Source organism: Psittacula echo (assembly GCF_963264785.1).
Source record: "Psittacula echo genome assembly, chromosome: 2".
In the NCBI taxonomy this organism is placed as follows: Eukaryota; Metazoa; Chordata; class Aves; order Psittaciformes; family Psittacidae; genus Psittacula; species Psittacula echo.
The window spans coordinates 37,436,960-37,453,006 of NC_137737.1; the positions used below are offsets into that span (position 1 = coordinate 37,436,960).

The following is a 16,047-nucleotide window of genomic DNA, read 5'->3' on the forward strand; positions in this document are numbered from 1 at the left end:
TTATCACAAAACCTGTAGACAATTCCATTTCATGTTTAAATACAAGGTGAAAAGAATAATTTGCTAGTTTAATGCACACCTTAGTTTAAGTGTATCACTGCATGCTGAGAACTTCCTTTCAAAAACTAGCCATGATTCTGTGCAATTTGAAAATACGTCCCCGTTTTTCTTTCCTTCTTTTAAAGTAAAGTTAGGGAAACTGCAGTGTCAGCCTCCAGCACATGTAACTCATGAGCCAGCTCTCCTGCCTTCTCCTGTGTCATGAATAGTCAATTTCCAAATTTTCAAAGTTAAAAAAAAAAAAAAAAAAAGAGAAGAATCATTTTAAGCCTTCTTCTAATTTTTCAATTCTCTTCTTTAACTATGCGAATGTGACTGAGGAAATCTTCGCTTGGATAAAAACAAACCAAATCAATAATGCACGTGAAAATGCATAAAATCATCAGTAAACACTGGTGATTAAAGCGGTATCTAGCAGCTTCTTCCTCCACTCTCCCTCCCTTCCCCATGCAACCCCTGGGCAGGCAGAAGGCAGCCCTCCCTTCTTCCCTGCCTGGCACTGCTTTTCTCTGGTCTCAGCCCTCTGCTATGAAAACTGTGCCTTGTGTCTATTTTTGTACATACGTTTTGCATATGTAATTTCTCTTCCTTTGTAATTTGTAATACATAAACATCAGTTTATTGCTTCCATTTTAAAAGTACAATTAGAAAGAAATGAGGCTCTGTCCAGCAGTTGCATTCTCCTTCCTCCACACCTCTCAGCCATAAGAAAGAGAATTATCATTATTATCATTTTCACTTTTGTCCTGCCCCTGCATCAGGTTAATAATATGCAGCTGGAAAATTAATATTGAGCATTTCAGTAGCATAAAGCATCCTTCCTACATTCCTGAATAGTCTTCAAAATAAAACTACACGAACTGCAAAAAACCATTACATGCAGATGTATCTCTGCATTATATACTGTCCTTGTAATGCCTGAAAACAAAATTTACCTAAGCAGAGTTCTTTTACTCAATATAATAACTAATTTTTTATGTAAGCCACATAAGTACACATGATCCAATAACTAAACACTCCATCATCTATTGTTTCAGAACCGTATTATTATTTTAATCACATCAAGCTGGGACTTCATATAACATGGAAGCAGGGAGGGTAAGGTCCTTCTTGGGGGAAGTGTGGAGATGTGAATTAAAACATTTCACACAAATAAGGGTTACTAATGTTGTATATCAAGGTTACAGCAGAGAAATGGCAGCAGTATGGTGGCAAATACAGGAGACTTTGGTAATCTACAAGAGGAACAGGAGATTTGGGTAATTTTAAGAGGAATTCAATCAAAGCCAACAGCAAAAAAGCTAAGTTGTCAAAACCATCTTGTGTAACAGGACTGAGGTGGCTCCTCATCATCCCCAGGTCTAACACCGCATATTTCTACCTTTGCACTGCAAGAAGGCAGCCATTCAGTCTGTGGGTGTGACATCCATCTCCCTGAAATGAACGGAAGTGGCAGACACCTTTATAATTTACTTTTAATGAAATGGTGACACCAGTGCTGCCAGCAATTATGGGCAGAGGGATATCACAGCTTTTAAAAAGAGGAAAATTAATGATATGTGATTGCCTCCTCCTGTTATTACAATAAAAATGTAAATATTCTGTTATTGTGAGAAACATGGGAAAAATACCTATCAGGGACACTGATCAGATCTTTCACTGTTTAAGATTTTTCCCTTGAGAAGGAGTGAAAAAGCCAAACAACCTTACCACTTATAGTTTTTCTTCTGTCTGAGAAAATGCCGATGTTTTGGGCCAAGGTCTGAGCCAGGGTAACTGCCATTAAGTCTGGCTTTCCAAACTGAAAGAAAGAAACAAGGCAGGAAGAGTCATCAGTTATATACAGGTATCTCAGATACAAGTGAAGCTTTTATCATTTCAAGGCAATTTTTATCAAACAAAATCAGATGCACAGTGTCGGAGTTCTTACTTCAGAGCAGCTAGATAATGGACAAGTGAGGAAAACCAAATGCTGGCTTAAGGACAAGTCAAGTAAAAGAAAGTCTGCTTGTTCCTTGCCATTGTGACTATAAGTATGAATGACAGGATATTGCAGAACCTACTGAAAAAAAGTGCATTTGAATCCATATCTGAATTTATTCACTTATGACTCTTCATTGAGACATCGCTTTTATAGAAACATCCCTGAACTAAAACTGCACCATCAAAGCGGCAGTAAAGTATTTTGAGGAACACATCTGTGCTGACAAATTCTGTGCAGGTAAGTTTCCACCACTTTTTGCTCATGCCACTATCCCCACCTACCTCATTCACACCTCCACCTTTAAGTAAGGAGCAGATTCCACCAGTATGGGCTACACCACTTCGACTGCTCTGAAATCGACTCCCCCTTTGAGAAAAGGAAAGGAAAAGAAAGTTTACCCTACTCAGTCCATGACGTTTGCACCTATCCAGCCTGGTATTTACCCTTCTGATCTGCAAATGCTGGTTGTCATCATTACACTGTAAACTAGGCAAAATAAAATGGGAAAAAACAGATTACTACTCAGAAACCTCACATGTCAAACTATCTCCAGCAAAGTTATATCATCTTCCCTCCTCCTTCTCAGACTATTTAATATAAGAAAGCAAAGAAGAAGGGGACTGTTTTGCCAAACCACCTGAATCTCACCTGCCTTTCGTTCATTTGCAGACTATTGCAGCAAGTGACTTCTGCTGGCATGCGCTACAGGCAGAGCGCAGGAGAGGCAACCACATTGCCAGTGCGTGGAGGACCACCAAAAAGACATGTGTCTAGCTGGGCAGTGCTGATGTGTTAAAACTCAAAGGAGATGCATTAGCGGCTCACTGATGCAGTTAGGTGAAAATTCCCTGGAACTGCATCAGATCTCATCCAACGGACAGATGCACTCTAAGCCTAAATTTAATCATCTCTTTGGTGCTGACCATGTCAGCATGAATAACTGCCAGTTACTGGAGACAAATCAGACTCTGCTCCACTTCAGAGTACTGATCCAGCCGAGCTGAGGCAAACTGGTTTGTCAAGTTTTTGGCTGGTTTAGGATTTTGTTGGGGTTTTTTTCAGAAGAAAACAGGAAAAGACCAAGAAACAACACAACTGGCTAACTGTGCTGAAGGTGGAAGTTCATTTTTAACTACTGTACCATCACACCAGCCAACCTCACCTCCCAGCTCAGGCATGTCTCACTCACAGGTGCAATTTCAGAAATTTTTATTTCTAAACAATACCACCACTGGTGGTGGTGTTATGGATAGCACTGGAATTAGCATTACAGTGGCATTCAGAGTCCCAGTCACAAGGCAAATAGGGCCCTGTTGGTCCTAGCCAATCCGCAAACATTCATAAGAACAAGACTTCCCCAAAGCCCTTACAATATCACCAGAGAAGAATCAGGAAGTATGGGACTGTTTTACAGATGAACTGAGACACAGAGAAACCAAAATCTGCAAGCATCACTTGCAGACCTTACTAGCTGTGCCCATGGCAGATGACAGTCTATGACAGGTAATTAAGCATGTGCAAAAATCCTGGGAGAGTGGATACTGGGGTTGAGTATCCTGGCACCCTACCAGAGTCATGTGAATGTGAGGTGTTTAGGTTAAGTTTATTCGTGTAGGCTCCTACAACAGTCCGCAAAGCAGCAGGGAGGGATAAGGACTGCCACAGAGCAATTCATCTGGCCTGTCTCGTGTGGATCAAAAATCTCAGCCACAAACCTCTCCTTTGGTTTTGTAGACATTTTATTTTATATCATAAAAATAATTATATATACAATATAGATATATTTTATATCAATCTTATTTCCAAAACAATTAATATATTTGGAGAAAATAACATTCCTCACAGCTTGTTCTTCTTATAGCACGTGTCTCTCTAGAGAACAAACTATTTCGAGGATCTGAAACACTTCAGTAATCCTGCATCATGTAGGTCATTCAAAAGAGTAAAGCAGGCCATAGTGCTTTTTAAGAAGGAAACCTCATTGGTTTCAAAACCAACTTTCTGTTTTAAAATAATACAACAGGACTGTTCGTGCTCTACTGCCAAAGAAGCCAACCTCTGAGGCGGAACCAGGCATAACCTCCCAGGTAGTTGTGCTTGTGGAGTAGGTAATTGCAAAGAATAACCAAGGATTACAGTGCATGCTGCTCAGCCTAGTAAGTTAAAACTAAAATGAGAGTCTAATCTCTAGTTGCGCTGGCAGGCAGTTTGCGCATTAACTGCTCCCCACTTCCCCATCAGAAACATTTTCTGAATTATTGTGGATTACACAGACAACAAAAAGGAGATGTATCAGCCACTTGTGATAAGCAACCCCCAAAGAAAGAAAAAACCCAGTAATAAAACATCATATGAGGTTACGTACGAAAAAAGGTGAACTGCATCACTTTTCTCTCTGATAAAATCCCGCCTATATTTCATAAATTCACGTAGGGTCACCAAGGGATTTTCAGATATGGTGAACTTGTTATCAGTAGCCCAGGTTTCCATGGCAACCAATACTATCCTGGTGTTAAGTTGTTCCTTATATATCTAGTACATTAACAGAATGAACAAATATAATATGTCAAATAGAATAAAGGTGAGGTTTACCCCTTTTTTGTCATAGCTTGCATTTTTACATAACTAAATATTCAGCTTGTTCTAGCACAGTTTAGGTTCTCCCAGGTGATTTTATTTCCCTTAAAACCAACAAACGAACTTGAAAACAAAGTAAAATCTAAATTTTAGGCATAATTCTTCTATCAGCCCTCTCAGCCTACAAAAAGATCCCATGCCAGCCCTACACAGGCAGAGGTGCATAAAAGGGAGATGGGATTTTTGAAAAATTATTGCAGAACCAATCCAACTAGTTTAAAGTTTTGGAATTAATGGGTCTTTTATAACATCCAGACCATCCCAGTTACACACGAGAGCTCTCTTATACCAAATAGTCATCTATAAAACCACACTTTTCACTCTAATACACCTGTGCAGGAGTATTTAACTTCATGCTGGCTGAATCACAAAAAAAGGCCATCCTTTCAACGTTTGGGGTTAATACTCCACACCAAATACTTTCAAGAGCAGGAACCCCATTTTTTAGTAATACTATCCTGGATTGAGGAATGAGAACCAGCAGCTCATCTGAGTTAGTGTCACAAATATAATCCACATAATCACCTGTATGTTCCTATTCTAACTCATTTACTCAAATGCACTTTTTCTGGAGAAATCTTAAAGCCTTCTAATTTCAAATTGTCTTTTGGGTTTCAGGCTGTTAACATAGGATGCTCAAGGATCCAGCAGGATTCTTAAATCTTTGAAGACACAAAAAATCTCTAAGGATTTACGTTAGACAAAGGCCTTACAGGTGGCTGACTTTCTAGATGAAAATTTGTGATTTCCATGTATGTTATCTTTAGGTATGAACTGACAACTCCTGCATCTATCAGCAGGAGAATCATATGACTTATCTGTCACATAAAAGAATATTTAGTTGAGTGATACTTACTAAATCTGCCATGTTCACAACCGATTTAGCATAGCTGTTTGTATGGCCAACTGATAAGCGGTGCTTTTTACACTGCAAAAACAAACACAGACAAGTTACATAGAGAGACCTCACAAAAGTGAACTCAATTTCCAAATAAGCACTAAGAAAAAAGCAACTACATCGACAGTAAAACCCATGTACAAGGTTTGGTCTCCTGTGCTGAATGCAATGTTAATGAGCAATAGTAGAAAGTTGTTTAGAAATGTACATTACTAATATACTTTACAACAGCTGTTGTGAGGATCTATTAATTCCTGTTTTGGAAAGTACTCTATGATCTTCACTGAAAAATGCTATAGAAACAGGAACATACCGTTAACATTTTCATTACCTTTATTATTGACAATTTTAAAGTTAATTCCAAATGCCAATACAGAAATTGGAAACACAACTTCCATAGTTGAGATTTCTTTGAAGGTGTTACCCTGAGTGGGCCTGCACCCATATTTTAACCTATCAGACTTCCTATTTTCTTTCAGTTTCCTCTCTTAAGCTCTTATCTGTGTTTCTTCATGTACAATTTCACATCCCCATAATGCCACAGTAACTGGTTAATATCACTTTAGCAATCAGACTCCAATGGCACATTTACTGAAATCTGTAATACAGTGCTATAAAGCTGACATTGAAGATAGTTGTCCAGGTACTTCTATCTGCAGGAAAAAACCACTTACAAATGAGCACCATGGGTATGAAAGTCACAAGTATCTTAGCAGAATTTAGGCCAAGATATTCAGAAATGTTTAACCATCTTGTGCCTCGTGATGCTTGATTTTGGAGTGAAAGTTTTCCATATTTGCTGGAAGTTAGGATCTTCTAGAGGCACAAAGAAGTGCCCAGGAACTAAGGGACGGAAAAGGCATGCTTTCAGACAGGAATGGGGAAAAAAGCACCAAAAATTAATAAGATACACTTACTAGAAAAAAAAAGTAAAATACAGAAGGACAGGACTGTGAGGATAAAAATGGCAGAAAGGATTAAATGAAAAAGCTACAAAATACATAGATAATTACGCATGGGACCAAATAAAAGTAAGTATACTATTCAAGTCTCTATTTGTAACTAAAACCTCAAACTGTAGGATGCTTAGAGACTCTGAAGGCCTACTGAAACATTCTCAGTATACTAATTTATAAGCCCGTTTCAATGTTTGAGTTTCAAAAGCTTTACTCCCTGAATGGAAGCAATGGTCGGACAAGCAGCTGAGAAGACCAGAGAGGAGGGCACCACAACCCTTGCAGCACTCAGTGGCCGTGAGGGCTAGTAGCACACAGATGGCTCTGCGGACCAGAAGAAGCTCAAGGTTCACTGCTCCCTTTGGAAGCACACAGGGAGGCTGAACGATGAAAACAGCTCCGACTCTGCAGGGTGTCAGCTCCACACTGAGTGTGCTCATTGAGAGTCAATAAGAGCTACAGTGACTGCACGCACAGAGAGTAATCCACATGCTAGCCTAGGCCAAGGAGAAAGGGGGGAGACCAGACATAGGACACTTCCTTCACACAGGAGGAAATTATTCATCTTCTTTGACCATAGATGTTCATTGGCATTTGCTTCAGGGAATAAACTCATACATGGACTGACTCGCACAGTACCTACAATTAACCAAAATTAGGAAGCATTGTCCTTGAGAGGAACCAACCCAGACAGATATGGTCCCAAGGGGAATGTTGTGGCTTCATGTATTCAGGATGAAACACAATGACACTGATTTAGGGAATTCTGCGTACAGTATTCAATATATTTAATCCAAGAATTTATTGCTATGCTCGCCAAACTGAGCTAATGGAGCAGTACACTGTCCAAGGACAGTGGCACATTCCTTGGTACACTGATATTTTTGCCAATTTGGGTATTGCTCGAGAGAAGCTGCACGTAGAAGCAAGCATAGATAAAATGTATAGAAATATTTTGATCTTTAAAGCCATATAGGACCATAAAATCAACTAATGCCACCAGTTGGAGGGGCACCACCAGTCTGAACTTCACGCAGTTACTTCAAGATCTAATCCTATTGTTTGTGTTTGACACCACCACATCTTCCAGAAATACACTGTCTGGATTTGAAAACTGCAAGTGACGGAGAATTCCCCATATCCTTTGATATTTCTTTCATTAATTATTAATAATCTTCACTTCGCTGACACAGATCTGTGACTTTTCCCACTTGAATGAGCCTGTTTTTTCTTCAATACACTAATCTTTATTATATCTCTTTCCACTACATTAAAGAGCCTATTTATTTTTAACCAGAGAAAGCATAGAAGCTTAACAAAATAATTTTCTCTACATTGATTTGGACATATCAAAAAAAAAAATCTAGTCAGTATTAATCTCCCCATTGTCAGCAGCTGCTGCACAATTGCAATAACTGCATTATTGATTGCTGAGTGGCTATAGCTAAGATAAGTGCCCAAGAAAGCCAGAAAGAAAATCATCAGCTTAAGTTATACTGGCATTAGTTACTTTATGACACGGTTCTTTAATTTATGACCCTTCTTTCTCATACTCAGGCCTGGATGCATTCTTGGTGAAATTACCTTGCCAAAATTCAGAAGCAATTTCATCAATGGTTAATGAAACCATACCCTCTTCTCTTAAGGGCATACTGAATTTATTCTGGCCATACATTGTTCTGTATTGTTATCCTTTATGGACCAATTAAGACAAATTGATGTTAATGATAATTGTAAGATGTTGAAGTGTGTCAGTCTTACCATTAGATGATCATTTACAATCATCAACTCAATGTATTTTGTTTCCTCTTCAACTTTACGTGGAATCCGACGAACCTACAGAGAATAAAAGTGTAAGACAGTATACAGAAGTGAGTGTACAGACAGAACATAACTGATAACTAGAAATGGCTTCAGAAACCAAACTTCTCACGCACACATTTTTTCTACTGTCTCAATTCTGGTCTCAGATACTGATGAAACTTCTGGTGCTTAGTTGCATCATTTTTACAAATTCTTTCACCTCCACCAGGACATTTCTATGACCTTAAACAATGAAATCTAATCCCAAATTTGGGTTTTTTTTTAAAGAAAGAGAATCCCCAGTGAGGCCTATAAATAGCTCGTGTCAGCTATATTTTTTTTTTTCCACAGAGAAAGGGAACCCTCTTGAATTATTTATGAAAAAACTGTCTAACAACTTTATTATTTATTCGCACACTGCTCGAACACAGGGCTAACCTCTGTGTTCTGCTTGCTTTGCATTTAGAAACATTTATGACTGAGTTTCTTCATGGTGACCTTTTTTAACTGGGTTTTCCAGAAGAGTTACTACGTTGTTATGACTCAAAAAAGCAGAGTAATGCCTAGTTTCTAGAAAGACAGCAAACTTCCTGATATAAAGCAAGACCCTCAGGAATGACTTCCAGAATGCTCCAATGTCTTACTCACTTTTCTTTTGCCTCTGTGAGGCTTGTATTAGTGATGTTAAAGTCATCTTCCCCTCCCACTGCTCTCAGTATTTCATTTTTGCCTGCACTGTTCAGCCCCCCTGACCTGGCTCTGTTTTGATCTGTCCCATCACTGGAACTCCATTCCTAAAATACAAAGAATTGCTGCTATCTTCCCAGGGTACAAACATCTGCACTTAGTGGCTCTCCCACTTTAATAAACAGGGGATGAACACTCAGTGTAGGAAATTAAATTTAAATCAAAGTCAAGTGAGATAAAGTAGCTACTTAACACCACTGCAACGTAAAAAATATTCGTGAATGTTAAAACACTATACTCAAAATGAGAGAAAATATTTTAGCTACTTTTCCATTTGCAATTTAGCAGTGCTTAATAACTTTATAACTCTTCAGGTAGGCAACGTTAAGAGAACCCAACAATGTTTTGTCAACATTACATACCTCTTTTTGTTATAGCCAAACCAGCCCAAGCAGCAGCACTCCATCTGGACGAATTAATTCAGCAGGCACAAAATAAAGTTGATGGCATATTATTTATAAACAAGCGTATTGGCACATACCTGCCTTTTACTTCTTTTGTATCTTGGCTTTATAACAAGTTTCTGTGATGTCGCATTCATTTGCCAGAACTCTAAACAGAAAACACAGGCAAATACATTGAATATTTACAAGAATATAGCTCAATAATCAGTAACCCTGATGCCACACGACAGTAGTTATGGCATTCTTCCACACATCAGCTGTGGCAGCAACTTATTTTTTCAAGTTTCCAGCTATAAAGGCAGCAATGTTACAGATGCTTCCCAGTGACAGAGTTCTTATTAAAAACTCTACTAGTGATAATCTGGGTCTGCTGAAACAGATGATCTGTGGGTGTCACGCTTCAGAAAGCACAGCAGATGTTCTACGCCAAAACTTCACCAACATTGAGCATGTAATATTATTAGCACAGTGCTTCCATGGAGTGAATCACATTTTCAGGAATTCAGCAGACAGTCACAGAGCTCTTGCAATAGTTACCTAAATTAGTAAGAGGAGCATGGAAGGCAGAATTAATGCTTTAAGACGATTACATTCACAAAGCAAAATATATTAGAGTTGAGAGTAACCTTATGAGATTTTGGCAATGCTCACAATCAATACAATATTCCTCCCTTCTAATCCCACTGTGTCTTTAACTTCTTAAACCTCTAATCATAAGCACCAAGTAGTTTGTTCTTTTGCCAAATCCCTTTCATCAAATCTATTACTAGCCACTCATGGAAAGGGGCACATGATAAACTAAGCAGAGACAATACTTGCTGTCACCCTTTTAAATGTCCAAGAAGTATTTTTCCATCTTTAATCTTAGATTCATAATCCCTGCCTCAGTTTTCCCTATATAGACCAGAAATCTCTTCCCTTATCATGTATAAGCATGTTTACTATTCATATAACCCCAAGATGGTCTTTTTTTGAGACACATAAATTAAAGGTTTGCAGTTGCTTATTTTGTAATGTTATTTTTTCCGTTTTTCCCTTGACTACTTCCCCTCCTTTGTGCTTTCTGCAGCTTTGGACATTCTTTCAGTCTCCAGGAACTGAAAACTGCTGTTGATATTCCAGAGTGATTTTAGCAGTCCTGTAGAGAAGTAGACAGTACTCTAAGAGCTGTGTAAATTAAGGCACTGCCAGTTCACATACCTTTGTACACAGCTTTTGGTTCTGTTAGAAAATCCTGAACAGTTTTGCTGGTTGGACAAGAAAGTTTCTCACAGCTCCACCTCCCACCTGCTGCACATTAATTGTGAAATTTCTGCAAGTGGCTCAAACAACAGGGTTAAAACCAATGCTGATAGGAATTTGACAGGGCTGCCATATCAGCAAAACCTTAAAACACAAAGTTGAATTGCCTATCTGACAAAATGTCACCAGGAGTAAGTGCTAATCTTAACCTGGAGCAGCTACTTAATGATAAGACAAACTAGGAAAGCAAAGCATGAGTAACTGGTGTACTCCTGGCTAAGTCTTGGGGATTCTACTGTTACTTTAGTGTGTGAAGTTTGAAGATATCTTTTCATGGAGGGGTCTGGACAATTATAGGCCCTTTGCTTACAAGTGTTTTCATGGTTACACCAATGCACTTGAGGATTTTGTTTACAAAATGGACCTAAAATAAAGTAAATCACATCCAAGGGTCCTCATTTATTGCCTGCAGACCTGCAGTCCCTAAAGCTCACAATGATGAGAAACTAAATCTTGAAAATTTTTTACACTTTTTTTTTATTATGCTTTACATATGTTGATTGATTTACTTTGTGTTATGGTTAATAAAACTGATAAAAATACAACTTCTCAGTAAATAAAACAATAATTTACAATTTGTACCTAGGGTCTCAAATAACTTAACCAGCAAATGTGACCATTTACCCACCACTGGCAGTCAGTCATCTCTAGAAGGGAATGATGCAGCCATTAATGTTAATGCATTAACACACAGTAACACTGCACTATCATTCACAAGCTGGATGAATTCATGCAGGGTGCGTTCCCAGCGAGGGAGCCTCAGGCAAAAGAACACGACCAACAAAATCACAGGAAATGCAGACAGCTGAGAAAGTCTACTGGAAATTTTGTTGGGAATATATTACCTTGAAAAAGTGTAATAAGGATTCATAGAATCATATAATCATATAATCATTTAGGTTGAAAAAGACTTTATTGAGTCCAACTATAAACCTAACACTGCCAAGTCCACCACTAAAGTGCCACATCTACACACCTTTCAAACGACCTCAAAAGGGCTTCTGTTATGCGTGATTTGAAAAACAACACTTTCAATAATATAGCGTTTTCTAAGACCATGTCACTGCACTGTGTCTCAGTACAGATTGTGAGAAAAAATAAGTCTATTAAATTATGAAGTCAAATGCCAAGTCATCCATCCAAGCTTTCTGATTTAAAGTCCTCATTACCTCTTCAGATCATTGCAAAGTACAGTATAATTAATTATTTTCTGCAATAGCTTTTTTTTTTTTTAATACCCAAGGCATAAAAGAATGTAAGACGTATATTGCTATCAAATTGTGGTATAACAGTGTGTGCTTTTACTATCATTGATATTGAGTAATGCCTGTTACTTGCTTTTTTTTCCCTTTCTAACATCAGTGTTGAAGCTGATGAAACACCCATTCCATTCCTAACACAGTGCTGAGTGGAAATCTTAGCTTCCACACAAACTCTTTTAAAGACAAGAAGAAAATCTTAACATCAGAAAAGATCTCCTTAGACTGGGCAAATTGATATATTAAGAGAGTAATAAGGAATATAAGAAACACTGATGTGTGGTAGCTACTAACAGTGGTTCTGCTGTAGTACTTTTTTTTTAATCAACATGCTTTGGTGTATTAAACTGGTGGATTCAACTTGTAATTAATTCCTTTTCAGAATTTTAAAGGCAGAAACAATTTTATTCCAAAATCTTGAAAACATGAAATTTCACTATTGGGAAATCTTACAGAACAGCTGATAGATATCTACCAAATACCAGCTCTAGAGGTCTCATACTTCAACAACCTAAGGCAGAAGATTTATTTTAAACTCAGCAATGGTTGCATTATTTCCAACCTTTCAAATGACATGCTCAAGAAAGTGTGACAAAAGATGCACTTTATTATTTGGCCTTATAGTCAATAAATTGTTCACATGACACTACCCTCTCCACAAGTACAGGGAATAACCACGGTATGCACCTAAGGTGCACATACATAGGAAAGTTCATGATACAGATGTTGACATTTTGCACCGTATAAGCCTTTCGTGTTGCCCCTCCATCCCAGCACCTCCTCCACCTCACCTGGGCAATCATCAGCAAAGGACATGAGGCACGAAGCTGGGATACTGTTTTGTTTAGACTCAGAAAGATTCCTTCTTCAGAACTGAAATCAAGGTGACCCAGTTATAACAATTTCCCTTGGTTTTTTTTTCCCATTACTTCTCTGAATTATTCTAGTTCGCTTAACAACTAGCAAACCTGCACACACTGTGCTCCTGGGAAGAACCCATCTATGTGCAGTACCCAGCACTGTAATATTCCAGATCTGACTAACAGCATAGAACAAATAGTTTGCAACAAGCTGGCTGGTCATCTATAACTCTCCTGAAGAAATTAGTCTAGAGGTTATTTGTACCAAAATGACAGTGTCTATGAAGGACAGTTTTACTTATCTAGGATACATTTTGTAAAGTAGGAAAATGCATCTGTAAAACTGGCAAGCCCTTGACAGAATGGGGATATGCCATAAATACTGCAATTTTAACTTCAATTAACAAGCCAACTTCTCAGATCAAAACTCATTTTTTTAAAACCCTCTTCTCCCTCCACACACAATATAAACTGGTTGTGGGATTGATCACTACCAGCACTTGAAACCACTTCTGCCTCCAAATTAATCTGTACTGAAATGCACGACCCGCACCACAGCCAGTACTGTGAAAGATGCTGAACAGACTGGAGATTTGACAGTCACTGAACAGCAATGATACTTGGCAAGTTCCTGTTTCCCAGGCTTATGGTCACACCATGGTACTCACCCTCTATCTTAAAATAGGAAAATTCCATGAGTAGTTATAAACCAGTTGCAAACTGGGGTTTATTTTCATCATCACCTCAGTCTTTTCCTGTCTACAAATACTAGCATATAATGCAGTCCACAGACTGCATGACCTGTTAAGAGAAACATACACCACAACATGAAGGTCTAGTAAAGGTTTCATTCATTGGATTCAGGTTTTTTCAGTGTTTCATGTTCTTTTCCAGTGTTTTCAGTGGTTTAGATTCTTTTTTTTTTCAGTGCTTTATTATTTAATCAGAAAAAAAAAAGAGATATACAAATAAACAATATACTATCAGAAGATTATCTATCAAATACGATTAACAAATTTGGCCTCAGACTAAAAGAAGTCAGTAAGTCATGAATATTAAAAAAATCATACCAGATGGCAGGTCATCTGAAGGAAACTCAAACAACTTGGATTTGTAAACAGAGTGGAAATGGAAGTCATCCTGAAATAGTAAATAATTGCATGTATTAAACCTGGATAAACTAATACACCCTGTGAGCATTAAATAAACAGTTTCAAAGGTCCTTGTTATCCAACACCTACTCTAGTGAACATGCAAGTTGCAAGGCACCATATTCTACTCGCTCCTCCTCTTCCCAACTGTGATGTGATCGCTAACACAACAGTTAATCATCTTTTATGTGAAATATCTCAGTACGTCCAAAGGAGTGGCTGAGCATGCTTGGAGCAAGGTTTAAGAGAACTGCCCAGTGAACATCAGTGAGAGTCACAGCAATTGCTGAACTGCAGTTGAAGATGAACCAGCAGGCATGGGATGTAATGAATCCAGAGGAGAAAGTGCCAGAGACCTGGACAGGGCAGCCACAGGCTTCTCCTGCTGGCTCCAAGGGACCCTCAGCACCCACTGGTGTTGCACTGCACATCCAGAGTACACACATACATACTTACCAACACTTAATTTTTAGAGGTGTGCTTTCGTTTGTGATGATGGGGACTCACATGTGAGGTAAATGAGTTTGGGAATGAGGGGATTGGTCCCAGAGCCTTATGCCTACCCTGGACCCATGAATACCTGTATTTAACAAACAACACAATAGGACTATGGTAAGTTCTACTTACATCTGAAGTGTAGTTTTCATCTGGCTCAATAAGGTAAGTATGATTTCCATCATAGAACATCCCACTGTCAAGAGCAAGAAATGTAAATACTGATTTAATAAATAAATACTAGTGCAACATGGAAGTAAGTTTAAAAGTTTATATGTTTCAAAAATGTAAATATTTATGAAAGGAAGCAGTTAAAACAGTTTCAGAAACTGCATGTAATTCTGAGTCAATCTTTTGTTTCTTTGCTTCAGAAACATATTCTCTCCCGTGGTTGTATACACTCTTCTTTCTTCCCCAGAGACAGTCTACAACACATACAAACATCACCAAAATCGACTAATTTAGCCAACTGAAAATCCAGTTCAGAGCCCTCATTCCCATGCAATAGAGATCTACCTGCAACAGGAAATAAGGAACCTCTCTAGGAACACACATATTTGGAACATGTGAACAGCCTTCACCCAAATAAAACATTATTAAATTGAACTGATCCTTCGGTTTTAATGGTTTTGATTAACTCCTCAGCATTTCATATAGTACCAAATACAAAGAACATAATGGACTCCTTTGGACCTATGTTCAGGGCTGGGCTGGGCATTTCAGCAACAATAATTAGGACAGATGGTATTTTCTTTTTAAATCGAGTTAGTTTAAGTTTATATTTCTAGAAAACATTAATGGCTATATGCAATATTCTATCACTATGGACATTATACGATATTCATGGAACGAAGATAGGAAATCCCATCAGACAGGCTTTAGATAGGTTGTGGTGAAAAGAGATACAACAGACCAACACTTCTACCATACCCACGGTTCTGGCAATGTATTCATAGTCTCCTTCTTTATGGCATAAAACCTTCTCAGTCACAGAAATTTGAAGGTCATTCATGACAAGGCCACTGCTCTGTATCTCAGAAAATCTGTCACTTTGCTTGCAGACACACAGTCACCAATTGTCTACATTTAATTCCAAAACACAGTTCAACTCTAAATCCAGAGTTTAGAGAGCCTTAACAGTTTGTTAAGGTCTTTTAAATGAATGAAGATAGTTTGTGACAGTAACACCAGATGCTTTTGCATTACCATTTGAATGTGCAGCAAAGGAAAGGTCCATTCCTGCAAGAATGCTTTCTATTAAGTGTTACCTTAAGTTTACTTAGGTAAAGAGTGTACTGAAGTTTAGCCTTTGACATAATGCAGGATGCACAAGCACGGTTGAATTGCACCTTAAAAGAAAGTGTTAATACAGACATTACTCTGTAACAGCATAGACGAAATGGCATTTCTTATAACATCACCATTCTTCCGACATTCATTTTTAATAAATTTGCCTTCATTTTAGTGACATTCCATACATGCATAGTTAGG

At 38.2% G+C, this 16,047-nt stretch overlaps 1 protein-coding gene across 1 annotated transcript in view; it reads right to left on the minus strand.

Annotated features, from left to right (window-relative positions):
* ADAM22 (ADAM metallopeptidase domain 22) overlaps nt 1-16,047 on the minus strand; it is a gene marked incomplete at both ends in the record, with an annotated part of 132,212 nt that overhangs the window by 36,610 nt on the left and 79,555 nt on the right. The window contains 8 exons of the mRNA XM_080611025.1: nt 1,771-1,861; nt 2,326-2,410; nt 4,410-4,576; nt 5,538-5,609; nt 8,297-8,371; nt 9,567-9,637; nt 13,981-14,050; nt 14,689-14,752. Coding sequence (XP_080467151.1) covers nt 1,771-1,861; nt 2,326-2,410; nt 4,410-4,576; nt 5,538-5,609; nt 8,297-8,371; nt 9,567-9,637; nt 13,981-14,050; nt 14,689-14,752 — 695 coding nt within the window. The remainder of the gene's footprint in view (nt 1-1,770; nt 1,862-2,325; nt 2,411-4,409; nt 4,577-5,537; nt 5,610-8,296; nt 8,372-9,566; nt 9,638-13,980; nt 14,051-14,688; nt 14,753-16,047) is intronic.